We start from the raw sequence: 27,273 nt of genomic DNA, 5'->3' as shown, positions 1-27,273 counted from the left end.
CCCCAAGCCACCGCCACCACCCCCAACAGGCCCTACACTTTAATGGTGAATGGGTTTTTGTTTTTTGCGCATCCATATTTATCCAGTTGTTTCTCAGAGAACTTTCGTCGACACAAACAAAAAGATCAACAGGAATGACTTTAAGAGGTTTTGGGGGGGGGGGGGGAGGGGGCAAGTGCTGCTTGCGAGCAGCTGTTCAGGCCAAAGTGGTGCACAAGGGGGTGCTATGTATGTACAACTTCTTTTACACCCTACAGAGCCAACCGTGCTAATCGGAGGAGCAAGCCCGCACCACGCCTGGCCAGCCTCGTTTCCACGGTTTTAACGTTTACACACCGCACCAGGCACTCATTTGAGTATTGCTCGATTCAAGGGTGGCTCTGTACCATAACACACACCAGCAGTAAGCAAATTGGCTACTCAAATGCACAGGAGCAGCAAAAGGATAATAGCAATAATAAGAATACATCATCAGCGCCGCTTCATTCGTGTTTGCGTGAGCGTATGCGTGTGTGCGCGTGTTTGCGTGGGTGCGCGACGCTCACGGCGAGCAGCTGGTAGCCGGGCTTGAGGCCGGCGCGCTCCGTGGAGGAGCCGGGACGCACGCTCCGCACGAACACGCCGCTCTCGTTGCCACCGATCACCGTGACGTCGTCGCGCAGCGAGACGGCGCTTAGGCTCGCCTGCAGCGTCGGCCGGACCGGCGCGGCCGGGACGCTCACCGAGTACGCGGACGGACGGAACGGCCTGCGGCGAGAAAGACACGGATCCACCGCTCATCCCCCACCTCCACTTAGCATCACAGCGAACGGAGGGGCGAGCGCTGCCCGCCGAGGTGGATGTGGCACACTAAACGACAGGTGGTTTGGTCAGCGCCACACCCCGGCTACCCGTCTCTCCCCGGTGCTGATGTTTATGCACCACACTATGTACACATTTAAGGCCGAGTCGACCTGCGGGAGGCCCAGGACCGGCTCTGATATTCGTCACCGATGTTGGCTGTGAGTGTGCATAAAACTCGGGGCGGCGCGCACTGCCAAACATCACACTCCCGCTCCCCATACAAACAGGTCCATGGGAATTGAAGCTTTCGTGACTGCAGGAATCCATACTCTTTGGTTCTTTCGGTAAAGTCACGTATACGTGACTTTAAAGTAAACCCAATTGTTAACTTCATTGTGACTTTACCGAAAGAACCAAAGAGTAAGGTCAATGGGATTGAACGAGTGGAACTCTGCTATTTCTAACCAAGTTTTCTATGGCCTAGAGCAACCACAAAACTGAGATGTGTGATAGGAGTAACCCTACGGGACAAGCAGTACAGGGTGATATACGATTTTCCACCGATATGCATGGCTGGGAATTGAACCAGGGTGGCAAACACTTGCAAGCGCACACACACATGGGATGCTCACCTGGTTAGAGAAAAATAAACGGCCAATACAAAAAAAAGCAATTGTTTCTCTGCTAAAATGTTTTTGGACAGTAATTGTATTTCCTCTGGTGATGCTAAAACAGTGACAGGAATTCCATATCACATGGCATCGGACAGAGTACCGACTCATTCCATTGGCTTTGGGAGAGTTGATGTCCAACCAGGCTTAGGAATGGCAACCTTCATAATTACCAGTCAATCGCTCTGCCAAAGTAAATACGTGCATAAATTATTCACAGAACAGTTCTAGATTTGAAGCCTGGATTTTAAAAGTGGCGGCCAAAAGTGACTCAATTGGAGTCTCAAGGTTAGCGAGTTGAATACCTCGGGTCCGGTGAGGTATGACTGCAGAATATAAACCCCAACTTAGATTTTATTTTTATTTCCTTCATTTAATTCCCCGGAGCCAAACGATCTTTGCTATTGATGGCAGGGTCTCCCACCTACATTTAACGCGTTGGCATTCGCCACCAATGTTATGGATCGTCACTTTGTTGTTGTCACAGAACCTCCTCCACCCGACACAGCCAAATAAACAGAATTGTCACGTGTTGAAGAGCAATCCACAATGAAGTTAACAATTGGGTTTATAATTGTTAGTTTTTTGCGTGGATTATCCGCCGAGCTAGTAGCAATGTTAGCCGCTTGTTGCAGGGATTCACGGGTTCGAATCCAGCGGCTGCGCTGATTAATACTGCCCGTGTACCAAGTGTAACAATACGGTGGACGTTAAATATCCTGTGATGTCATTCACGAGAGAAGGCCATTGTGTGCCGGCGTCATGGACCCAAAATTGCAACGTTGGAAATATTACCCACAAATTGGGATTATACGTAACAACCGTTGTCCCCCTACTGTGAAAACAACATGGCAGGACCCTCTTGATAAAAGAGTCATGAGACTCCGTGAGGATTTCCTGGGTAAAACAAAAATATTACGTACGTAGCCCACTGTGCTAATTGGAGGTGCTGGGGGGGGGGGGGGAATGGTAGCGGAAGAGATGATGGCAGGAGATAGCAGGAGCGCAGTTCAGCGGCAGGTTCAGGATTTCAGTTGTAGCTGTTTAAGCTTTGGCCACGATGACATCTTGACCTTCCCCGGTGCACACACCAACGTTGGGCCAAACAACTTGACAGGTTAAAGAGGCACGGGTGCGGCGGTGGCGTGCTTCTGTGTCTGCGTGCTGGCGCCATGTGCCGGGCACCTGCCTGTTGTCAAGGTCAAGCTCCGCCAAGAGGCTCTCCATGTTCCCGAACAGCGAGTCGCAGCCCGAGGAGGCAAGCGACGAGCGGCACGAGCTGCTTCCCGAGCGCTCCCCTGCGTCGCCACATGCGGAGCGAGAGAGACAGCGGCGTCGCGGTCACACACACGGCTCCTCGTCGTTGTCCTCCGCAGGAGGATTTCTCCATTCGCTCGTTTTAACGGAAGGCATCGACGACGCTGTAAATGCCCACCCCCCCCCCCACCCCCCGCTGCCGTCATCACACCTTTAAAAGGAGGAATGGACGAGATCCACTCTGCTTGTGAACAACTGAGTGGATAACAAATAAACAATTGCATCTTTAATCTGCTGTTATTAATCCATACGAAAAGAAGACCGAAAGGCAAAGGTGATAATAAAGCCAGCAACTGCTCGCCCACACGACGTTGCTGGCGGAAAGAGCCTCCGCGCTTCAGCGAGCTCGAGAAGGCTGCAGAGAGCTCCCCTTCTCTATCTCGACAGATTCTCCATTTCATCATTTCGTGTGACAATTCACACGCTTCGACAACGCCTCCCTCGTGCAGAGGTCGCCGGTTTCGTGTCGCGGGATCTCGATTGTCCCCGGGACTAAAGGTAGTTTCACCACCATCAGCCGGTTGACAGGGTTGTGGTTGGATGGGGTAAAGTGTGGGTAGTCCCCTTCTCTTGCGGGATGTTTGGCCAGATCCCTCCAGGAGGCCCTTCTGCTAGCAGCGGCAGGAACAAGTCATTGCAGGGCTGCAACTGTACCTTACGCGTTGCAAAATGCGTACAGTAACACTGTACGCAAGTGATCAATTACATCAATCAAGTGGTCGGTGAAGACGGGCTCTGCCCTCATGTTGTGTAACATTGTGAAAAATGACACGCAATCGCGTACACCATCTTATCTTAATTTATATTTATAGAGCGCTTTAGCTCAAGGCGCTTTGCATAGTTTAGAAAGCGGTTACGACAACAACAGTGATCTAGATGGCAGGGGCTATGCGCAAGGGCCGAGGAATGAGCGACCATAACGGAGGGCAATGGTGGGTCACGGAAGGGCAGGGGAGGGACGGAGTGGAGGGGTGGAGTGGTGAGGGGTGGGGTGAGGAAGGGAATGGGAGGAGAGGTGAGGCTTGAAGAGAGGAATGGAAGAAGGTTACGGAGGGGGGACTGCTTAATATACAGGGGCAGAGTTGAGTCTATGGTGCAGTGTTGAGTCTATGGTGCAGTGTTGAGTCTATGGTGCAGTGTTGAGTCTATGGTGCAGTGTTGAGTCTATGGTGCAGTGTTGAGTCTATGGTGCAGTGTTGAGTCTATGGTGCAGTGTTGAGTCTATGGTGTCAGTGTTGAGTCTATGGTGTCAGTGTTGAGTCTATGGTGCAGTGTTGAGTCTATGGTGTCAGTGTTGAGTCTATGGTGCAGTGTTGAGTCTATGGTGCAGTGTTGAGTCTATGGTGCAGTGTTGAGTCTATGTTGCAGTGTTGATCTATGGTGCAGTGTTGAGTCTATGGTGCAGTGTTGAGTCTATGGTGCAGTGTTGAGTCTATGGTGCAGTGTAGAGTCTATGGTCAAGTGTTGAGTCTATGGTGCAGTGTTGAGTCTATGGTGCAGTGTTGGAGTCTATGGTGCAGTGTTGAGTCTATGGTGCAGTGTTGAGTCTATGGTGCAGTGTTGAGTCGATGGTGGCAGTGTTGAGTCTATGGTGCAGTGTTGAGTCTATGGTGCAGTGTTGAGGTCTATGGTGCAGTGTTGAGTCTATGGTGCAGTGTTGAGTCTATGGTGCAGTTTTGAGTCTATGGTGCAGTGTTGAGTCTATGGTGCAGTGTTGAGTCTATGGTGCAGTGTTGAGTCTATGGTGCAGTGTTGAGTCTATGGTGCAGTGTTGAGTCTATGGTGCAGTGTTGAGTCTATGGTGCAGTGTTGAGTCTATGGTGCAGTGTTGAGTCTATGGTGCAGTGTTGAGTCTATGGTGCAGTGTTTGAGTCTATGGTGCAGTGTTGAGTGGCTATGGTGCAGTGTTGAGTCTATGGTGCAGTGTTGAGTCTATGGTGCAGTGTTGAGTCTATGGTGGCAGTGTTGAGTCTATGTGCAGTGTTGAGTCTATGGTGTCAGTGTTGAGTCTATGGTGCAGTGTTGAGTCTATGGGCAGTGTTGAGTCTATGGTGCAGTGTTGAGTCTATGGTGCAGTGTTGAGTCTATGGTGCAGTGTTGAGTCTATGGTGCAGTGTTGAGTCTATGGTGCAGTGTTGAGTCTATGGGCAGGGTTGAGTCTATGGTGCAGTGTTGAGTCTATGGTGCAGTGTTGAGTCTATGGGCAGTGTTGAGTCTATGGGCAGTGTTGAGTCTATGGTGCAGTGTTGAGTCTATGGGCAGTGTTGAGTCTATGGTGCAGTGTTGAGTCTATGGTGCAGTGTTGAGTCTATGGTGCAGTGTTGAGTCTATGGTGCAGTGTTGAGTCTATGGGTGCAGTGTTGAGTCTATGGTGCAGTGTTGAGTCTATGGTGCAGTGTTGAGTCTATGGTGCAGTGTTGAGTCTATGGTGCAGTGTTGAGTCTATGGGCAGTGTTGAGTCTATGGGCAGTGTTGAGTCTATGTTGCAGTGTTGAGTCTATGGTGCAGTGTTGAGTCTATGGTGCAGTGTTGAGTCTGTGGTGCAGTGTTGAGTCTGTGGCGCAGTGTTGAGTCTGTGGCGCAGTGTTGAGTCTGTGGCGCAGTGTTGAGTCTGTGGCGCAGTGTTGAGTCTGTGGCGCAGTGTTGAGTCTGTGGCGCAGTGTTGAGTCTGTGGCGCAGTGTTGAGTCTGTGGTGCAGTGTTGAGTCTATGGACAGTGATCAGTCTATGGTGCAGTGTTGAGTCTATGGACAGTGTTGAGTCTATGGACAGTGTTGAGTCTATGGACAGTGTTGAGTCTATGGTGCAGTGTTGAGTCTATGGTGCAGTGTTGAGTCTTTGTTGCAGTGTTGAGTCTTTGTTGCAGTGTTGAGTCTATGGTGCAGTGTTGAGTCTATGATGCAGTGTTGAGTCTATGTTGCAGTGTTGAGTCTATGGTGCAGTGTTGAGTCTATGGTGCAGTGTTGAGTCTATGGTGCAGTGTTGAGTCTATGGTGCAGTGTTGAGTCTATGGTGCAGTGTTGAGTCTATGGTGCAGTGTTGAGTCTATGGTGCAGTGTAGAGTCTATGGTGCAGTGTTGAGTCTATGGTGCAGTGTTGAGTCTATGGTGCAGTGTTGAGTCTATGGTGCAGTGTTGAGTCTATGGTGCAGTGTTGAGTCTATGGTGCAGTGTTGAGTCTATGTTGCAGTGTTGAGTCTATGGTGCAGTGTTGAGTCTATGGTGCAGTGTTGAGTCTATGGTGCAGTGTGAGTCTATGGGCAGTGTTGAGTCTATGTGCAGTGTTGAGTCTATGGTGCAGTGTTGAGTCTATGGTGCAGTGTTGAGTCTATGGTGCAGTGTTGAGTCTATGGGCAGTGTTGAGTCTATGGTGCAGTGTTGAGTCTATGGTGCAGTGTTGAGTCTATGGGGCAGTGTTGAGTCTGTGGTGCAGTGTTGAGTCTGGTGCAGTGTTGAGTCTATGGTGCAGTGTTGAGTCTATGGTGCAGTGTTGAGTCTATGGGCAGTGTTGAGTCTATGGTGCAGTGTGAGTCTATGCAGTGTTGAGTCTAGGTGCAGTGTTGAGTCTATGGTGCAGTGTTGAGTCTATGGTGCAGTGTTGAGTCTATGGTGCAGTGTTGAGTCTATGGTGCAGTGTTGAGTCTATGGTGCAGTGTTGAGTCTATGGTGCAGTTGAGTCTATGGTGCAGTGTTGAGTCTATGGTGCAGTGTTGAGTCTATGGTGCAGTGTTGAGTCTATGGGCAGTGTTGAGTCTATGATGCAGTGTGAGTCTATGGTGCAGTGTTGAGTCTATGGTGCAGTGTGAGTCTATGGTGCAGTGTTGAGTCTATGGTGCAGTGTTGAGTCTATGGTGCAGTGTTGAGTCTATGGTGCAGTGTTGAGTCTATGGTGCAGTGTTGAGTCTATGGTGCAGTGTTGAGTCTATGGTGCAGTGTTGAGTCTATGTTGCAGTGTTGAGTCTATGGTGCAGTGTTGAGTCTATGGCATAGTCTATGGCGCAGTGTTGAGTCTATGGTGCAGTGTTGAGTCTATGGGTGCCAGTGTTGAGTCTATGGTGCAGTGTTGAGTCTATGTGCAGTGTTTGTCTTGGTGCAGTGTTGAGTCTATGGTGCAGTGTTGAGTCTATGGTGCAGTGTTGATCTATGGTGCAGTGTTGAGTCTATGGTGCAGTGTTGAGTCTATGGCAGTTGAGTCTATGCAGGTTGAGTCGATGGTGCAGTGTGAGTCTATGGTGCAGTGGTTGAGTCTATGGTGCAGTGTTGAGTCTATGGTGCAGTGTTGAGTCTATGGTGCAGTGTTGAGTCTATGTGCAGTGTTGAGTCTATGGTGCAGTGTTGAGTCTATGGTGCAGTGTTGAGTCTATGGTGCAGTGTTGAGTCTATGGTGCAGTGTTGAGTCTATGGTGCAGTGTTGAGTCTATGGTGCAGTGTTGAGTCTATGGTGCAGTGTTGAGTCTATGGTGCAGTGTTGAGTCTATGTGCAGTGTTGAGTCTATGGTGCAGTGTTAAGTCTATGGTTCAGTGTTGAGTCTATGCTGCAGTGTTGAGTCTATGTGCAGTGTTGAGTCTATGGTGCAGTGTTGATCTATGGTGCAGTGTTGAGTCTATGGTGCAGTGTTGAGTCTATGGTGCAGTGTTGAGTCTTGGTGCAGTGTTGAGTCTATGGTGCAGTGTTGAGTCTATGTGCAGTTGAGTCTATGGGTGCAGTGTTGAGTCTATGTGCAGTGTTGAGTCTATGGTGCAGTGTTGAGTCCTATGGTGCAGTGTTGAGTCTATGGTTGGCCAGTGTTGAGTCTATGTGCAGTGTTGAGTCTATGGTGCAGTGTTGAGTCTATGGTGCAGTGTTGATCTATGGTGCAGTGTTGAGTCTATGGTGCAGTGTTGAGTCTATGGTGCAGTGTTGAGTCTATGGTGGCAGTGTTGAGTCTATGGTGCAGTGTTGAGTCTATGGTGCAGTGTTGAGTCTATGGTGCAGTGTTGAGTCTATGTGGGCAGTGTTGAGTCCGATGGTGCAGTGTTGAGTCTATGGCAGTGTTAGTCTTGGGCAGTGTTGAGTCTTGGTGCAGTGTTGATCTATGGTGCAAGTGGTGAGTCTGTGGTGCAGTGTTGAGTCTATGGTGCAGTGTTGAGTCTATGGTGCAGTGTTGTTCTATGGCAGTGTTGAGTCTTGTGCAGTGGTTGAGTCTATGGTGCAGTGTTGAGTCCTGGTGCAGTGTTGAGTCTATGGTGCAGTGTTGAGTCTATGGTGCAGTGTTGAGTCTATGGTGCAGTGTTGAGTCTATGGTGCAGTGTTGAGTCTATTGGCAGTGTTGAGTCTATGGTGCAGTGTTGAGTCTATGGTGCAGTGTTGAGTCTATGGTGCAGTGTTGAGTCTATGGTGCAGTGTTGAGTCTATGGTGCAGTGTTGAGTCTATGGTGCAGTGTTGAGTCTATGGTGCAGTGTTGAGTCTATGGGCAGTGTTGAGTCTATGGTGCAGTGTTGAGTCTATGGTGCAGTGTTGAGTCTATGGTGCAGTGTTGAGTCTATGGTGCAGTGTTGAGTCTATGGTGCAGTGTTGAGTCTATGGTGCAGTGTTGAGTCTATGGTGCAGTGTTGAGTCTATGGGCAGTGTTGAGTCTATGGTGCAGTGTTGAGTCTATGGTGCAGTGTTGAGTCTATGGGCAGTGTTGAGTCTATGGTGCAGTGTTGAGTCTATGGTGCAGTGTTGAGTCTATGGTGCAGTGTTGAGTCTATGGTGCAGTGTTGAGTCTATGGTGCAGTGTTGAGTCTATGTGCAGTGTTGAGTCTATGGTGCAGTGTTGAGTCTATGGTGCAGTGTTGAGTCTATGGTGCAGTGTTGAGTCTATGGTGCAGTGTTGAGTCTATGGTGCAGTGTTGAGTCTATGGTGCAGTGTTGAGTCTATGGTGCAGTGTTGAGTCTATGGTGCAGTGTTGAGTCTATGGTGCAGTGTTGAGTCTATGGTGCAGTGTTGAGTCTATGGTGCAGTGTTGAGTCTATGGTGCAGTGTTGAGTCTATGGTGCAGTGTTGAGTCTATGGTGCAGTGTTGAGTCTATGGTGCAGTGTTGAGTCTATGGGTGGCAGTGTTGAGTCTATGGTGCAGTGTTGAGTCTATGGTGCAGTGTTGAGTCTATGGGCAGCAGTGTTGAGTCTATGGTGCAGTGTTGAGTCTATGGTGCAGTGTTGAGTCTATGGTGCAGTGTTGAGTCTATGGTGCAGTGTTGAGTCTATGGTGCAGTGTTGAGTCTATGGTGCAGTGTTGAGTCTATGGTGCAGTGTTGAGTCTATGGTGCAGTGTTGAGTCTATGGTGCAGTGTTGAGTCTATGGTGCAGTGTTGAGTCTATGGTGCAGGTTGAGTCTAGGTTGCAGTGTTGAGTCTATGGTGCAGTGTTGAGTCTATGGTGCAGTGTTGAGTCTATGGTGCAGTGTTGAGTCTATGGTGCAGTGTTGAGTCTATGGTGCAGTGTTGAGTCTATGGTGCAGTGTTGAGTCTATGGTGCAAGTGTTGAGTCTATGGTGCAGTGTTGAGTCTATGGTGCAGTGTTGAGTCTATGGTGCAGTGTTGAGTCTATGGTGCAGTGTTGAGTCTATGGTGCAGTGTTGAGTCTATGGTGCAGTGTTGAGTCTATGGTGCAGTGTTGAGTCTATGGTGCAGTGTTGAGTCTATGGTGCAGTGTTGAGTCTATGGTGCAGTGTTGAGTCTATGGTGCAGTGTTGAGTCTATGGTGCAGTGGTGAGTCTATTGGACAGTGTTGGAGTCTATGGTGCAGTGTTGAGTCTATGGTGCAGTGTTGAGTCTATGTTGAGTCTATGGTGCCGTGTTTGAGTCTAGTGAGTGGCAGTGTTGAGTCTATGGTGCAGTGTTGAGGTCTATGGTGCAGTGTTGAGTCTATGGTGGCAGTGTTGAGTCTATGGTGCAGTGTGGTCTAGGTGCAGTGTGAGTCTATGGGCTGAGTGTGAGTCTATGGGCAGTGTTGAGGTCTATTGGGCAGTGTTGAGTCTATGGTGCAGTGTTGAGTCTATGGTGCAGTGTTGAGTCTATGGTGCAGTGTTGAGTCCTATGGTGCAGTGTTGAGTCTATGGTGCAGTGTTGAGTCTATGGTGCAGTGTTGAGAGTCTATGTGCAGTGTTGAGTCTATGTGCAGTGTTGAGTCTATGTGCAGTGTTGAGTCTATGGTGAAGTTGTGAGTCTATGGTGGCAGTGTTGAGTCTATGGTGCAGTGATGAGTCTATGGTGCAGTGTTGAGTCTATGGTGCAGTGTTGAGTCCTGATGGTGCAGTGTTGAGTCTATGGTGCAGGTGCGTATGGTGAGTGTGAGTCTATGGTGCAGTGTGGAGGTCTAGTGGGCAGTGTTGAGTCTATGGTGCAGTGTTGAGTCTATGGTGCAGTGTGAGTCTATGGTTGCAGTGTGAGTCTGGTGCAGTGTTGAGTCTATGGTGCAGTGTTGAGTCTATGGGCAGTGTTGAGTCTATGGTGCAGTGTGAGTCTATGGTCAGTGTTGAGTCTATGGTGCAGTGTTGAGTCTATGGTGCAGTGTTGAGTCTATGGTGCAGTGTTGAGTCTATGGGCAGTGTTGAGTCTATGGTGCAGTGTTGAGTCTATGGTGCAGTGTTGAGTCTATGGTGCAGTGTTGAGTCTATGGTGCAGTGTTGAGTCTATGGTGCAGTGTTGAGTCTATGGTGCAGTGTTGAGTCTATGGGCAGTGTTGAGTCTATGGGCAGTGTTGAGTCTGGGCAGTCGCAGTGTTGAGTCTATGGGCAGTGTTGAGTCTGTGGGCAGTGTTGAGTCTGTGGTGCAGTGTTGAGTCTATGGTGCAGTGTGAGTCTATGGTGCAGTGTTGAGTCTATGGCAGTGTTGAGTCTATGGGCAGTGTTGAGTCTATGGTGCAGTGTTGAGTCTATGGTGCAGTGTGAGTCTATGCAGTGCAGTTATGGCAGTGTTGAGTCTATGGTGCAGTGTTGCATTTTGGCTATGATTGCAGTGTTGAGGTCTATGTTGCAGTGTTGAAGTACTATGGTGCAGTGTTGAGTCTATGGTGCAGTGTTTGAAGTCTATGGTGCAGTGTTGAGTCTATGGTGCAGTGTTGAGTCTATGGTGCAGGTTGTTGAGTCTATGGTTGCAGTGTTGAGTCTATTGGTGCAGTGTTGAGTCTATGGTGCAAGTGTTGAGTCTATGGTGCCAGTGTTGAGTCTTGGTACAGTGTGAGTCTATGGTGCAGTGTTAGAGTCTATGGTGCAGTGTTAGAGGTCTATGGTGCAGTGTTGAGTTATGGGCAGTGTTGAGTCTATGTTGCAGTTGTTAGTCTATGGTGCAGTGTGAGTCTATGTTGCAGTGTGAGTCTATGGTGGCAGTGTTGAGCTATGGTGCAGTGTTGAGTCTATGGTTGCAGTGTTGAGTCTATGGTGCAGTGTTGAGTCTATGGTGCAGTGTTGAGTCTATGGTGCAGTGTTGAGTCTATGGTGCAGTGTTGAGTCTATGGTGCAGTGTTGAGTCTATGGTGCAGTGTTTAGTCTATGGTGCAGTGTTGAGTCTATGGTGCAGTGTTGAGTCTATGGGCAGTGTTAGTCTAGGGCAGTGTTGAGTCTATGGTGCAGTGTTGAGTCTATGGTGCAATGCTGAGTCTATGTTGCAGTGTTGAGTCTATGGTGCAGTGTTGAGTCTATGGTGCAGTGTTGAGTCTATGGTGCAGTGTTGAGTCTATGGTGCAGTGTTGAGTCTATGGTGCAGTGTTGAGTCTATGGTGCAGTGTTGAGTCTATGGTGCAGTGTTGAGTCTATGGTGCAGTGTTGAGTCTATGGTGCAGTGTTGAGTCTATGGTGCAGTGTTGAGTCTATGGTGCAGTGTTGAGTCTATGGTGCAGTGTTGAGTCTATGGTGCAGTGTTGAGTCTATGGTGCAGTGTTGAGTCTATGGTGCAGTGTGAGTCTATGGTGCAGTGTTGAGTCTATGGTGCAGTGTTGAGTCTATGGTGCAGTGTTGAGTCTATGGTGCAGTGTTGAGTCTATGGTGCAGTGTTGAGTCTATGGTGCAGGTTGAGTCTATGGTGCAGTGTTGAGTCTATGGTGCAGTGTTGAGTCTATGGTGCAGTGTTGAGTCTATGGTGCAGTGTTGAGTCTATGGTGCAGTGTTGAGTCTATGGGCAGTGTTGAGTCTATGGTGCAGTGTTGAGTCTATGGTGCAGTGTTGAGTCTATGGTGCAGTGTTGAGTCTATGGTGCAGTGTTGAGTCTATGGTGCAGTGTTGAGTATGGTGCAGTGTTGAGTCTATGGTGCAGTGTTGAGTCTATGGTGCAGTGGAGTCTATGGTGCAGTGTTGAGTCTATGTGCAGTGTTGAGTCTATGGTGCAGTGTTGAGTCTATGGTGCAGTGTTGAGTCTATGGTGCAGTGTTGAGTCTATGGTGCAGTGTTGAGTCTATGGTGCAGTGTTGAGTCTATGGTGCAGTGTTGAGTCTATGGTGCAGTGTTGAGTCTATGGGCAGTGTTGAGTCTATGGTGCAGTGTTGAGTCTATGGTGCAGTGTTGAGTCTATGGTGCAGTGTTGAGTCTATGGTGCAGTGTTGAGTCTATGGTGCAGTGTTGAGTCTATGTGCAGTGTTGAGTCTATGGTGCAGTGTTGAGTCTATGGTGCAGTGTTGAGTCTATGGTGCAGTGTTGAGTCTATGGTGCAGTGTTGAGTCTATGGTGCAGTGTTGAGTCTATGGTGCAGTGTTGGAGTCTATGGTGCAGTGTTGAGTCTATGGTGCAGTGTTGAGTCTATGGGCAGTGTTGAGTCTATGGTGCAGTGTTGAGTCTATGGTGCAGTGTTGGTCTATGGTGCAGTGTTGAGTCTATGGTGCAGTGTTGAGTCTATGGTTGCAGTGTTGAGTCTATGGTGCAGTGTTGAGTCTATGGTGCAGTGTTGAGTCTATGGTGCAGTGTTGAGTCTATGGTGCAGTGTTGAGTCTATGGTGCAGTGTTGAGTCTATGGTGCAGTGTTGAGTCTATGGTGCAGTGTTGAGTCTATGATGCAGTGTTGAGTCTATGGTGCAGTGTTGAGTCTATGGTGCAGTGTTGAGTCTATGGTGCAGTGTTGAGTCTATGTGCAGTGTTGAGTCTATGGTGCAGTGTTGAGTCTATGGTGCAGTGTTGAGTCTATGGTGCAGTGTTGAGTCTATGGTGCTAGTGTGAGTCTATGGTTGCAGTGTTGAGTCTATGGTGCAGTGTTTGAGTCTATGGTGCAGTGTTGAGTCTATGGTGCAGTGTTGAGTCTATGGTGCAGTGTTGAGTCTATGGTGCAGTGTTGAGTCTATGGTGCAGTGTTGAGTCTATGGTGCAGTGTTGAGTCTATGGTGCAGTGTTGAGTCTATGGTGCAGTGTTGAGTCTATGGTGCAGTGTTGAGTCTATGGTGCAGTGTTGAGTCTATGGTGCAGTGTTGAGTCTATGGTGCAGTGTTGTTGAGTCTATGGTGCAGTGTTGAGTCTATGGTGCAGTGTTGAGTCTATGGTGCAGTGTTGAGTCTATGGTGCAGTGTTGAGTCTATGGTGCAGTGTTGAGTCTATGGTGCAGTGTTGAGTCTATGGTGCAGTGTTGAGTCTATGGTGCAGTGTTGAGTCTATGGTGCAGTGTTGAGTCTATGGTGCAGTGTTGAGTCTATGGTGCAGTGTTGAGTCTATTGCAGTGTTGAGTCTATGGTGCAGTGTTGAGTCTATGGTGCAGTGTTGAGTCTATGGTGCAGTGTTGAGTCTATGGTGCAGTGTTGAGTCTATGGTGCAGTGTTGAGTCTATGGTGCAGTGTTGAGTCTATGGTGCAGTGTTGAGTCTATGGTGCAGTGTTGAGTCTATGGTGCAGTGTTGAGTCTATGGTGCAGTGTTGAGTCTATGGTGCAGTGTTGAGTCTATGGTGCAGTGTTGAGTCTATGGTGCAGTGTTGAGTCTATGGTGCAGTGTTGAGTCTATGGTTGCAGTGTTGAGTCTATGGTGCAGTGTTGAGTCTATGGTTGCAGTGTTGAGTCTATGGTGCAGTGTTGAGTCTATGGTGCCGTGTGAGTCTATGTGCAGTGTGAGTCTATGGTGCAGTGTTGAGTCTATGGTGCAGTGTGAGTCTATGGTGCAGTGTTGAGTCTATGGGCAGTGTTGAGTCTATGGTGCAGTGTTGAGTCTATGGTGCAGTGTTGAGTCTATGGTGCAGTGTTGAGTCTATGGTGCAGTGTTGAGTCTATGGTGCAGTGTTGAGTCTATGGTGCAGTGTTGAGTCTATGGTGCAGTGTTGAGTCTATGGTGCAGTGTTGAGTCTATGGTGCAGTGTTGAGTCTATGGTGCAGTGTTGAGTCTATGGTGCAGTGTTGAGTCTATGGGCAGTGTTGAGTCTATGGTGCAGTGTTGAGTCTATGGTGCAGTGTTGAGTCTATGGTGCAGTGTTGAGTCTATGGTGCAGTGTTGAGTCTATGGTGCAGTGTTGAGTCTATGGTGCAGTGTTGAGTCTATGGGCAGTGTTGAGTCTATGTTGCAGTGTTGCTCAATGTACAGATAAAGTTGATTGCAAGGAGAGGGGTGCCAGGAGGGAGAATGACTGAAAATGGAATTGGCCACAGGGAGGTGGAGGAAGAGAGAGAGAGAGGGGCCACCGTAACGACGGGTCCTCCGACGGTGCACGCGGCTCTGGGCTGGGACCAGTTACCGTTAGCGACGTAGGTCCGGCACAGTGGGCTCAGGGGGGTCAGCGGGGTCAGCGGCGTCAGCGGGGTCAGCGGGTTGTGGGGATAGCTGCACGCGTCCCCTGCTGCGGTGTCGACTCCGCCGAGACAAAGCGAGTCCTCGTCCTCCTCCCTCACGTTGTTCTCGGACACGGTGGAGCTCCTGAGGTGGGACGGCAGGAAGAGGATTGGGAGGCAAGGCCCGGTTTGCGGTGTCACCGGTGGAGACACGATAGTTTACCCACTCGGTTTTGTGTTGTTGTAAATAATTGTGCGGCTGTAAGCAAAACTGAATTCTGTGATTCCACATACGAATATATTTTTTCTATCAGTCTAATGGCTTTCCAGACCAATATTGTGTCCAGTCGCATTTGTTCATGTGAGCAAACTCTGGACCAGTTTTGTCTCATCAGTAGGGCCCCATAATTTAGACGGCGTGCTCTTGCCAATAACACATCATAAGCCAGCGGCAAAGGAAGAATGGTGGTGCAACAATAGGAGCTTGATCGTGTGTGCGAGTGTGAGCGATCGTGTGAGCGATCGTGTGAGCGTGAGAGCGAGCATGAGCGAGCGTGAGTGCGAGTGTGCGAGTGTGAGCGAGTGTGAGCGTGAGTGCGGGTGTGAGCGAGTATTAGCGTGAGCGTGAGTGCGACTGCCACCTCCTTGGCATGGGCCTCTTCTTGTACTCCTGCACGCGGCTCTTGATGGACTCCTGTCCCGGCGGCTCCACTTCGGTCGACATGACGCTGTTGAAGCGGTCCCGTTGCTCGTCGTTGGCCATTCGTGAGAAAAACTAAGGCGGTCGAAAACAATGAAGCACCCTCGAGCTGATTTCCCAGCATGCCTTCACTTAGCACGTACACCACGCGTCTGCGTCTTTAGACGAGAGGTTATTCTTCGCCACCACCACCACCTCCGCCGTCATCATCACGGGTAGCGTTGTTATCTAATTTAACAAGTAGCCCTTCACGACCAATGGCATCATCAACACCGCGTTTGTCCTTTGTTATTATCTTCACCGTCATCGTTTATGTAATTACTACCATAATCGTCACTTAAATGACGCTTGCCATTCTATTACTATTCACTCGCCCTCGAAGAGAGAGAGAGAGAGACAGGATGGCTCGGTGCGAGGAACCGCAAGCAAGCAGGAATGCAGCCACTCGGTGAGATGGTGCCAACAATTGCCAACTGTCCTGCATTGTATTAAGATCGTACCAGAGTACCCAGAAGAAAAAGAAACCACGGTCCCATACCATCGGAATAGGTGGAGTCCACATTTAAGCTTTACTGCTATCTCCGGGCGAGCCAGGGCTATGGCACCTTGACGCCCACGGGAAGTGAAGTTTCGCATCATTGTGCGGTCCACCAACCCTCGCTGCCTCCACAGTGCTGGCTTACAGGCCACGTGCGTAGCCTTCCGCCGCCACCGCCTGCCTAAATCGCTATCCATACGTCGCATATCCCACGGTCCGTTCACTCGTCCATCCGTCCGTCGTCAGAGCACGATCTGCCCCGTCAGCACATGCGGCGGGCGGAGAGGAGTGCTCACCATGTTGTGCGTGTCTTGTGTGTCGTCGCAGTCATCGTCGCCACTGTTGGCCGAATCTCCGTTCTCCTCTCCCGGCGTTCCAGTGGCCTCTGTGAGTGTGTGGCAAAGCGCAGCATGTCGGTGTGTGTTGAACTTCTTTCGCTCCGTACATAGCCAACCGTGCTAATCGGAGGTGAAGCACAGCCGAGCGTGGCATGGCATGGCATGCACCGAGACCGACGTGGTTGGTGCACCAGTGTTCATTTTGTCAAAGGAGCGAGTGATGAAGACGTTCAACGGTTTTTTTGGTCAACAAAGACTAAATGTGTGAATAAACATCATCAGCCACAATGAGTCAGACTACGCTGACACAAATGAAGGCATGACCGACTATGACGAGAATTTTTTTTCCCACCAGTCTGAAAGAAGACAAAGACTAAAGATAAGTTAGTGATGTTACTAGAGACAGCTGTTAATTGAGGAAGATGGAAAAGGACAATTGGACATCAAATGTACAAGAAATGTTTGATACTGCTTTATTTGACCTGACTGACAGAGTAAAATTTCCTATCGAAGATTTTGAATAACAGTGCACAGGTTGTCAATGATGTAAAATGCTGAGTAAGTTAATCCACATGGCTCTGAGCATGGCAATGAGAAGATAAAGCCATGCCATCGTACTCTTGAATTCGTTTCCCAGAATGTCCTTTACTTCCCAAGTATATAATGAGTGTATTTAATTGACAGGTTACCGTAGTTAACAATTTAATATTTAATTACTTACAAAGAAACACTTACGCAGAAGATTCCATAATAAAATACCTTGGCTGCTTCTCTTACATTTAAATCTGCGTAACTTCACCAGACATCAGCTCATTAAATAAGCGCTTAAATTAGACATTGAAAGTACACTCACCACACTCTGGCTTGCCGAGGTTTGACTGCGAGGGCAGAGTTCGTTGCTTTATAACCTTGACTCGCTGCTTCTGTCAGACACAAGAATGGCATTGTTATAGACTGTGCACCGCAAAAAACAAACAACCACAATCAATAAATGGCCCCCTACTGACGTCGCAACTTTGGAACTGTCGTCGTCATTAAACCAGAACAAACTCGACATTATTATAAATCACAACTTACGGGAGCGTCAAGACGACAAGTGTATGGATTGTGCAGAATGATCGTGAATTCCAACTGCTATCGAGTGTGGGCAATTTCCCACAATTGCCACCATTCAGTTTACGATCGCCTTGTCCCAGAGCCCGCATCCGTTTACTTAACAGCTGATGGGAAGTTTGACTGTTGCGAGTTTTTCCCATTCACAATGCCTTTCCGAGTAGAGGGCCGACTCCCGTAATATGGGACCGATTCGCGCACTGAAAATCGACGTGGCAAATACCAATCTTAAAAGAGCTACTTGGCAACAAAGCCACCGCAATCGGCACCACCGCCACCTCCCACCCCACTCCGCCCCTTCTACCCCCTCACTTTTATTCCTCTCCCCACCTCCTTCCAAACAAGAACCTACCTGGGTGGGGCCGTGAGCACAATTTTCTCCCCTCCCCTACAACCCCCAGGAGTACCGAGTTTGGTCTTTTGTCCGCTGAGTTTCTGTGTCCTGCTCCACCCCCCTTCTCGTTACAGTTCATGCTTTGTGGTGTTGGGCTCTTGTGAAACCATAAATGCGTGCAATAAAAAAAGACCGCTAACCAACGCACCAACGCAGGCGTTCTCCCCCCCCCCCCCCCCCCCCACCGCCGCCTCATCCCACCTTGACAATCTTCTGCCGGACTGGGGGATGCTTTTTTTTGCTCGAGCTGCCATCGCTCTCGCTCGTCGACTCCTCCGAGCTCTTGCCGCTCTTGCCATCGCTCGCTTGCCAGAACTGCTCGATCGTGTGCGGGTTCAGCCGCGCGGGCAGCGTTTGCTGGGTAGGTGGGGGGGAGGTGGACAGAGGGCACAGCTAAGAAGACTTCTCAGCTTCAATACGCAAGGGTGGCGCTCGCGTGCGGTCGGCTTTGTCGCTGCGTCTCCCCAGGCGGCCGCCAACCTCCAGGACGTCAGTCAGGGAAGCGGCCACGCGCTGGAAGCTGGGGATGACCCTGCTAGTAGACCCTACTACCACCCAGTGGTTACCGCCTTGATGACAGACCGGATACGCAACGATCGAGGCTTACAAACAGAAACCTGGATGTATATTTTACAGATTACTTGCCATACGTGATGTGTCCGCCCCAAACCTCATCTCCACCTATCTTGCCACTAAGCTGCGCTTTTCCACACATTCTACTGTTCCACGTGCTTCTGTGTGTTCATGTGTGCCCCTCTACATTCCTGTGTGCTGTCAAGGTCTAAATAAAAAACACAAAACATATATTTAAACGGGCTTATGCAAACCACTAGAGGTACAGTTATGAGTGGTGTCAGCGTCAGTGTGCTGTGAAGGCTATTTTCATTGCTGGTTGGCCAGCTGGATAAGGTTAACCACCGGTCTAGAATTTATTTTCCTTACTGGCGTGCCGTTGTGTAATGATGAGCGCACTGGACTCCACGGGTTGCGGATCCCAATTGCCTGGTGTAGCAGTGAACACAATTGCCAGGTTTCTTATATACCCCGCCCCCTCCGCGTCCAGCCAGCAGTGTTAATCGGTTCACCACAGCAGCCAGGTCCTGTGCAGTGTAAAATACTGCTCATTCTTTACTTAGACAGGAGGAGAGAATCCACTGAGCTAAGAAGCTCTTTTTCACAGATGTCCAGTGTGGGTGGTTTCAGCATGTCACAGCAGCAAACAATACAACAAACGTTCAGAGTGCAAAATAGATAAAATGGTAAGCAAGCCACTGGATATAAATGAATAATAAATTAATGACTTGCATAAAAGACATATTCAACAAGCTTGGGCAAGGCAGCAAAAACAACAACAACAAAAGAGTTCCAGACCACCAAAGATAACAACGCAGCAATAGCCCCTCAAATAAAGACGTCCGGGCTAAGGGCACACACGAGTACGAATGCTACCCTCTCTGCAGGGGCTCTTCTCCAAGAGCTCCCTTTTCCGCGTGTGGCCGCTTTCCTTTTCTCTCGTTGACATAATTCGCGTGCCTCCCTGTGCACCCCCCGCCCCGCCCCCGGTGCCACGTGCCACTCACGAGGTCCCTGGTGGAGTCGGCGACGTTGGTCGCCTTGTGCAGCCGCGCCGTGAGCAGCAGCACCTCGCCGTCGCTCCGCACTTGCGCGATCTGCAGCTCGTAGTTCTTCTCCTCCAGCTCGCGGATCTGCTTGCGGTTCTTGTCCTTGTCCAGGAGGCTCTGCGAGTACTGTCGCTGAGACTCGTCCCGCAAGGTGAACGCCTGAGACGAGGGGGGAGGGGGGCGCATTGCAATGTTTTGCTACTGTGTGTGGGAAAACTGATGTACTTTCAAGAGGCACTCTTTTTGCCTAAACCGCGAGTTTGTGAAAAACTTGAATAGAAAATGTAACGTGCACGTTACGGGAAATGCAACTTTTATAGAACAAAGCGAGACCTTGTGTATTGCAACAGTGGCATGAAGAACGTTGAATTTTTTATAAATAGTTTTTGTAATTTTGCTCAAATTTGATCGGAATTGTACTAATGGTGTCATGTCATAAGAGGAAGTGTCCATTCTTGTTTTCTAAGTTCTTTTTCAGAAACGACCTGGCCACAAACGATAGCTCAATGAAGTAGCTTATCATGTGGAAATGTATAGCAGGCAAATACTCGAAACGCGTGACGTTGATTCTAAATGTGGAGGGAAAAACCAGAGGGCCCAAATAAAAATCCACGAAACCACGGGAAGAACATGCAAACTCCAAATATACAGCAGCAGGTGTCAGGGTCGGGATCGAACCCACGACCTCCTGCACACCAGGCGAGGTAGTTCACATCTCCTAGCCACCGTGATGATGATGAGAGACGCAAACTCCAAATATACAGCAGCAGGTGTCAGGGTCGGGATCGAACCCACGACCTCCTGCGTACCAGGCGAGGTAGTTAACACCTCGCCACTGTGGAGCACCTCACCTGATCGCGCTCCCGCTCCACCTCCTCCAGCTGCTGCAGCACGGTGCCGATGCGGTGCTTGTACATCTCGCAGTCCTTGAGAAGCGTGCTGCAGCGCAGCTCCAGGTCCTGCTTCTCCTCCAGGTACTGAGCACGGCGAGCGGAGAGGAGGCGCAGGGGGGGGCGGGGGGGGGGGGCGATGCGAACGTTTAGGGGGACAGCGGACGCGGCCCAAACGGCGGCACGCTCGCCGCCCTTTGCCGAGGCTGCTCGCGGTTCTAGTCCGCCGGGCCATGCTCGTTAATGCTGCGTTCACATCGCGCATATCTTATGGGCCAATCTGCTTCACGGTGGATGTAAAAACGATCCTGCGATGCCGTTCGATGAACAGTAAGGCTATTGTGTGCGCCGGTATCATGATCCAAATTTAGAAAGAGAAAAATAAATACCCGGAAACCACTTAAATGTGGAAACAGCGACTGTCACCCTCAACTGCAAAAACGTGGCAGGAAGCTCCTGCTTTTCTAGTTAGACAAAACGTGAAAAATTAAATAGTTATTGGCTGCTCCGTTATCACCACAATACCTTTTCATGAGCAATATCTTCACATTTAAAGTCACGGTAAAAGGTGTGCTGATAATATCATCATGATGCCAATTACAATAAAATCATAGCCATTATCATAATATTGCACAGTTTACACTTGAGTACATGAAACCAATCACTATCACGATCATCATCACAACACTGAGAACACACCAGGACAATCATCCGCCGATCTGCAAAACACAAGATGCAGATGAGGACATCAAGCCAAGCAAACCAAGTGAGAATCACCTCTAAACTTATCATGCCTACATTCCCCACCTCACGATTTCCCACGCGATTAAACATTTAAAACATCGCCGACGCGCCACGGCGATGATCGCATCGTCGTCACCTTATCTCGCAGCTCCTCGGCTTGCCGCATCTCCTCGCGCAGGGAGAAGATTTTGTTCACCAGGTCGTGGCGCTCCTCCAGCGCCTCACGACGATCTGTCTCCAAGATGTCCAGCATGGCCTGATCCGAGTCCGGCGAACCCTGGCTACGGGACTGGAACCACCAAGATGGGCCGGATACAAGAGATTGACTGCTTAATAACTGCTCAACCCAAGCTATAAATGCTCTGGTACTTGCATTGCCTTTGGACCGTTCGCCTTTGGTGTTCTCCGTTCTGACACTACTGAGACGAGGCCACAAAGAAGGTGGTCTGGAGTATGCCAATCAGTTTAAAAGACAATGACATATATTACCACAGCACGTTCGTTTGCATGTTCACCACAAGTACGTGCGGTTAATGCAGACTTGATTCTTCGCACAAGGTATCTATTTGGTGTTCCAACATCATAACGCCTCCTGTTTTATTGCCAGAAAGGGTAAAGTATATTCTTATTTTGTTCATCAGAATAAAATACTTTTCACCCCGGCAAAGGTCGTCTCTATAAAGAAAGATCTTCTGACATCGTGGGGGGGGGGGGGGGGGGTAAATTGTATGCACTGCCGACGCACGGCTTCTCGTGCTGCGTATTGTTCTGGCACCCTGTCTGACGTTTTGCTTCACATGCTTCCGCAGCAACTGAAATGGTCGCTCCCGACATGAGGCAAAGGAAGGTCAGACGTCACGGTGAATGGCACGCGGCGGTAATGCAACCGCGGGAAGACCGCCGGCGCGGCAGAGATGTTGGCGCGTCGTGGGACGTCTTGTTTTCTACAGTAGAACTACTCTGAACGAGCACCCCTCTTAACGACTAATCGCCTAACGACAGGCCTCCATAGAGCCCAATGTGTAGTGTAGTGCCTCCATAAAGCCCAATGTGTTTTCGCTTACTGACCATTCCCCTGTTAACGACAGGCTGTTGTGGGTACAGTAAATGTTAAGTAATGCATTGATGAACTTGTTAATTTTACTATTATGTGTTTATAAAGTTGTTCGTATCTTTGTGTGTTAATATCCATTGTTTAAATATTATACAGTACGTTTTTTGGTGAAAAAGGGTTACTTTCGATGCCATCGGAAGAAGTAAGCCTTCTTTCGGTAAAGTCACGTGGATATAATTTATTATTATTATTTTATTTCATTTTCTATCTACGTGACTTTACCGATAGAACCAAAGAATATGAATTCCTGCAGTCACGAAAGCTTTAAGGTCAAAATTAAGCCTTTAACGTGTATTTCCTATACTCGCTTAATGACCAAATCACTTTACAAACAGTTTCTTGAACCAATCACAATCGTTGAGGGGTTTTTACTGTACGTTTGTTCCAAATCCACTGTGTTTTATTTCAATTTAAGCATTTGCTTACTTATAAGTTGAACAATGTAGTTTTGTTGTAGATAGTTTTTTTTTACCAATGTAAAAAAGTTACCTAATTATACAGGAAAGCATTATACGCCGTATGTGCCACCTTCACACACATACCTGTCAACCCCTTATCAGTGCCTACCTTATTAGACCAATTCAGACCTTATTGGTCACCCAGTGCCCTTATAAACCTCAACGTTCATCCTACAAAGCCCGTATTGAAACGGCTGTACACTGTATGGTCCTGAAAACTCAATTTCCTTGTACAAGAATATGGGTAAACAGTGCTGATAGGTATGCACACATCTGCTCCATAGATGGAAAATGAAGGACGAGATGTAGCACAATTGCGGCCATGTAACACAACCTACAGACCATACAGTAAAGCTACAGCAGCAGTGTGCATTTCAGAGAAATAGCACAACTACACAAATACTCCCTGCAGCAGCCTCGAGATTGGATTTTATCTCCTGAACATATTGTCATCAACCGCAAGAACAGAATAAGCTTTCACTGAAAGAAAGCAAATAGCTTAATGGCAAACGATCGTGTGTCATCGGCAGTATAAAACCAGCCCTTGAGTTGCGCCTGCCATAGATACGACCGTGTGAATCTGGTAAATGGAGTAGAGGAATGGGAGTGAAAAGGTTCATTGGCTTTCAAAGGGAAATTTATACAAAAAGCCATTTTTTTTGGCCAAACCTGTTTTGGACAATTAACAAAAAGCATGTGAATTAAATATATATATATATATATACAGGAACTCCTCTAATTATGAACATTCAACGTATTAACTTTCAGAGATATACAAACAAACCTGTCCGTATGTCATGTAGATGTCACATGAAGAACCAGTGGCATCGACATCTGAAGAACATCAAGAACCAGTGGCATCGAGATCTACTGGCGATTATACAACTCTTAAAGCCTTTCCCCGTGTTTAATGTCCATACCGTACAACTTGTTTGGAATCGACAGGAGTAGTTGGACTTACGAACAAATAGACTTACGAACAGACCTCTGGAACCTAACTCGTTCGTAAGACGAGCCAGTCCCTGGATTTAAAAAAGCTACCCAATTTCACCATTTTCGTCCTTCCACACCATACCCACCGCAGCGAGCAGGAAGTCACGCCAACACAAATTAGATGCAGGAACCTGATGCCGATTAACTTAAACACGTGGGTTTGCACAGCTAATATTACGATTCATTGTTGATTTTTGGGTAGGGTCCACACAACAATCTGGCCTATTTGATGCCGCGAAGACACGCCACTTGCCCGACACGGCCGAACAAATGTAATTGCCACGTGTGCTAATGATGTTCCAATTATTATTGTTATTATTTCAAATCACTAGTGAGAAAAAAAACTATTCTTACAACCAAATGTAGCAATTCGATGCAATTGCAAAGGTTGTTAACGATACGAATTTCGCCAGATTGTTATCAAGATGATAACAGATTGTTATCAAGATCAAGATGATAACAATCTGGCCAAATTCCTCGATTGAGATCGACTCCTTCACTTGGAATGCGTGCGTGTGAGAGCCGATCATTTACAATTGGTATCGAGAAGCTACTTAAACGACGAAAATTAAGCAAAATGGGATTTGATTCTCGTTGAAATCAATCGCAACCATGAATATACACAGTTATTTTAAGCACATAAAGGTAAAGGTGCAGCCCTGCAATTACTCACGCCACTCCTCACAGAAAATCCTCCACCTGGAGGAAGTTCAAGGATCCGTCGAGGCGAGAACTTTGGTCTACTCTTCCCCGCTTGCCAGACATCTCGGGACAGGTGGGAGTACCCACTCTTCACCCCACCACATGCCATTTGTACTGCTGGGTGGGCAGCGGCAGACGGATTCAATAAACTCGCCCTATCATTTCAACCACCATGCTGGGAGTTCAAAGCAGTGACCCTCTGGATTGGAAGTCAAGTGTCGTTACCCTTTACACCATGGCAGCATTCCTGTTGAATCACGTAGAAGGACAAACTGTCCAGTAAAAGGTCAAGTGATTTCTTGCTCAAATGAATATTGAGGTGGCACTCATCTTCTGTTTTCAGCGCTCAGTCGATGGTGGAAATTCCTATGCCGGGGACGTGTCTGTCCATGGGCCAACCACCGTTGAATTCCCCACAAAGTGATACATATTTTATTGACCTCAGAGGAATGGTGGGCTGAGCCAACCGCCAACCAGGATTTGAACGCGTAAACTTCCAGTTGCAGGCCGCTCAAACTAGCACCAAGCTACCTGGCCAGTTTATAATACCGACAGATTAACCCTTTCCCATTCCAATGACGTACGTGTAATAAAACTTAATCGGTACCGAGGCTGCCACAAGGCCATGCGGGAGGGCGTGTGGCACAGTTGGACGCCAGCTATCAGAGTGTGGTCATGTCGCTCCGGTTCGCTGCGGTGAATACAGTCACTTTAAAAACAGCGCTGCAACGCCTCTCTAAATAAAATTAACGCCGAACCGCTTACGCGTTCGGAGATTCAGCGGTAAATGGGACCCACCCGGCAATGTGCAGTCGTCTCGCAATGGAAAAGGTTTAAGCTTCACAACCTTTATTACCGCGCTGACACACAGGACATCCTTCACACACACACAGGCGATGGGCGCGACACACTCCAGCGCGCACGCACACACACACACACACGTGCACACATGGGCAAGGGCGCTCCTGCACGTACCTGCAGCAGCACCTGCATCTCGGCCACCTTGGTGCTCAGCGCCATGTTCGTCCGCTCCAATTCCACCAGCCGCTCTCGGCCCGGGTTCGCCTCCATGTCGTGCTGCAGCCGCAAAGATGCGCGGCGTTCCAGCGCATACTCCTCCTCCGCCTTGTTCAGGCTGTGCTTGAGCTGGTCGATCTGTGGCGGCGCGGCACACAGCTCACACGGATTAATTTCTGAGTCCCTTGCTTCATTTCGCCCTCTGTAGGACGTTCAAAAAAACTCAGGTGGGGGCCACAACACGGTCAGTGTTAATTTAAACAAAATTCTTTTAAAACGAAGTGTTGAACGTTAAACAGAATGAGGGGAGTCACGATACGATCTGCTTCTTACGTCGATCACGCGTTCTGTTCGAGCTCCCGTCCTCGACGTGAATATTGTCAAAGCAGATTTGACTTGACGATGAGAATTCGCACTCATTATACGTCCACGGCAGAGGGGCTCAACCCCCTCCAGTCCCACAAACATTATGGGGCTGCCTCTCTTTGGTAATGACACTGAACCTCAAGTGGCCCATTACGGTCGGTGTATGGCATTCGCAATGGTGGTCTGGGTGACCTTAACACTGGCTCTGCTTTTAAGTTGGTCCTGTGCCTGTCAGTGGTGTAACTGCCACATTCCTGTGACGGGGCCCAATCTATCCACAGCACGACTCAGGGTAGGGTGTGGGGGGGGACGGTGAACCCGGGAGCTCTCACCTCGAGCTGCAGGTCACGCGAGCGGATGACGGCCATGTTCTTCTCCTCGCTGAGCTGCGCGTACTTCATGGCGAGCGTGTAGTTCTCGTCCTTCACCTTGATGAGCTCGTCGTTGTAGCCGTTCCTCTCCTCCTTCATGCGTCCGAAGCGGTCCTTGTAGGCCTGCAGCTCGCGGTTCTGCAGCGCCAGCCGGCGGCCATCCGTCTCGAGGCGGGAGGCGCGCTCGTGCAGCTCGGCGCGCTGCTGCTTGCCCTCGGCGAGCTGCAGCTGCTGGCGCATCACCTCGGCCATGAGGAAGTGCAGCAGCCCGTCCTGGCCCTCCACACCTGCGAAGGCGCGGACAGAAGTCCGATTCGGTGTGGCCCGGCCATGTTCGAGAAAAGCCGCCACTCGCAGCGGAGGTGCAGGCAAAAGGGGGGTCAAAGGTGTAGCCCTGCGATTGCTTTGCACGCACCGCTGCTGGTGGGGAGGGCGCACCGCTTGAGGGAGCTCTCGAGAGCCCCTCGAGGGCATTTGGGCCTAGTCTTACAGGCTGGACAGGCTTTTTGGAAAGGTTGGGCATACCCACATTTTACCCCTTCGTACGTGACCTTGCCGATCGACTGCAATGTACCCATTAATACGGCGGGCGATTTAAGAAGCTTGCCCCATTGATTCGACTTTTTTCATACTTCTGCAACAGTCTTTGTTCAATGGCTGCCCGGCCACTGCACCGCGTGCTTTCGGATGCGCTCCTGCGGCCGTTTGGAACGCTCTTGCTTCCGATATTTAGAAGGCACTGGAGCTATTCACTTTTAAATCTAGATTGAAAACTAATTTCTTCAGAACTGTTTTTTGTCTTTAGTTTGTTGTCCTTCCCCCTCACCTCAGATTAGCATGGTTGGCTACGTATGGTGCGAAAGAAGCTCATCATACATATTCGCATTTAGATTATTTACATTATTTTGTTCCTATACATTTTCACATGATAAGCCACTTTGTTGAGTTATGATTTGTGGCCAGATCACTTCTGAAAAGTAAGCTAATAGCTCAGTGGGCTTTACCTGCCAAGATTAAAATTGTTTAGTTTCATTTGTAAATATTTCTTCAAGTGATTTGTTTACCTTCGCTGTACTTTTCACTCCGATTGTGTTTTTGCATAGTTTGTTCTTGTAATATTCTGACACAGTGCCCCGACTGGACCATTTGTGAAAGAGAGCTCCATCGGCTCATCGTATTCCTCCAGTACAAATACATATACCGATTCTGACATGCACGCAACTGCCGTGTCGAGAGACAACCGGGAACCTCTGTAAGCAAGTTCAGTGGGGGATGCGCCCAGCACATGCGACCCCTGCTCACCGATGATGGTGGAGAAGCGGCGCGTGGGCTCGTTGCCCGTGAGCTGCTTGTAGAGCTCGGCATAGTGCAGCTCCAGGCTCTCGAGGAACGCCACGTGGCCACGCGTGCCACGCGAGCGCAGGATGTCGAGCAGCACTCCTGCGTGGCGGA

General features: G+C 49.1%; 1 protein-coding gene across 5 annotated transcripts in view; it reads right to left on the bottom strand.

Moving 5' to 3' along the window:
• CARD11 (caspase recruitment domain family member 11) overlaps nt 1-27,273 on the bottom strand; it is a 70,147-nt gene that overhangs the window by 29,318 nt on the left and 13,556 nt on the right. For all 5 annotated transcript variants that reach the window (XM_061569685.1, XM_061569681.1, XM_061569686.1 and 2 more), the window contains 13 exons: nt 27,124-27,261; nt 25,783-26,108; nt 25,043-25,222; nt 20,937-21,089; nt 20,018-20,143; nt 19,125-19,325; nt 17,746-17,901; nt 16,891-16,960; nt 15,996-16,084; nt 15,103-15,236; nt 14,428-14,606; nt 2,644-2,752; nt 546-747 (listed from right to left, as the gene is read on the bottom strand). In XM_061569685.1, the coding sequence (XP_061425669.1) occupies nt 546-747; nt 2,644-2,752; nt 14,428-14,606; nt 15,103-15,236; nt 15,996-16,084; nt 16,891-16,960; nt 17,746-17,901; nt 19,125-19,325; nt 20,018-20,143; nt 20,937-21,089; nt 25,043-25,222; nt 25,783-26,108; nt 27,124-27,261 (2,063 nt within the window). The remainder of the gene's footprint in view (nt 1-545; nt 748-2,643; nt 2,753-14,427; nt 14,607-15,102; nt 15,237-15,995; nt 16,085-16,890; nt 16,961-17,745; nt 17,902-19,124; nt 19,326-20,017; nt 20,144-20,936; nt 21,090-25,042; nt 25,223-25,782; nt 26,109-27,123; nt 27,262-27,273) is intronic.

The sequence above is a fragment of the Lethenteron reissneri genome, chromosome 44 (genome assembly GCF_015708825.2).
Source record: "Lethenteron reissneri isolate LAM-NWPU_2019-01 chromosome 44, ASM1570882v1, whole genome shotgun sequence".
Taxonomy (NCBI): Eukaryota; Metazoa; Chordata; class Hyperoartia; order Petromyzontiformes; family Petromyzontidae; genus Lethenteron; species Lethenteron reissneri.
Note: the sequence above shows the minus strand (reverse complement) of the source record. Positions and strands in the feature narration are given on the sequence as shown.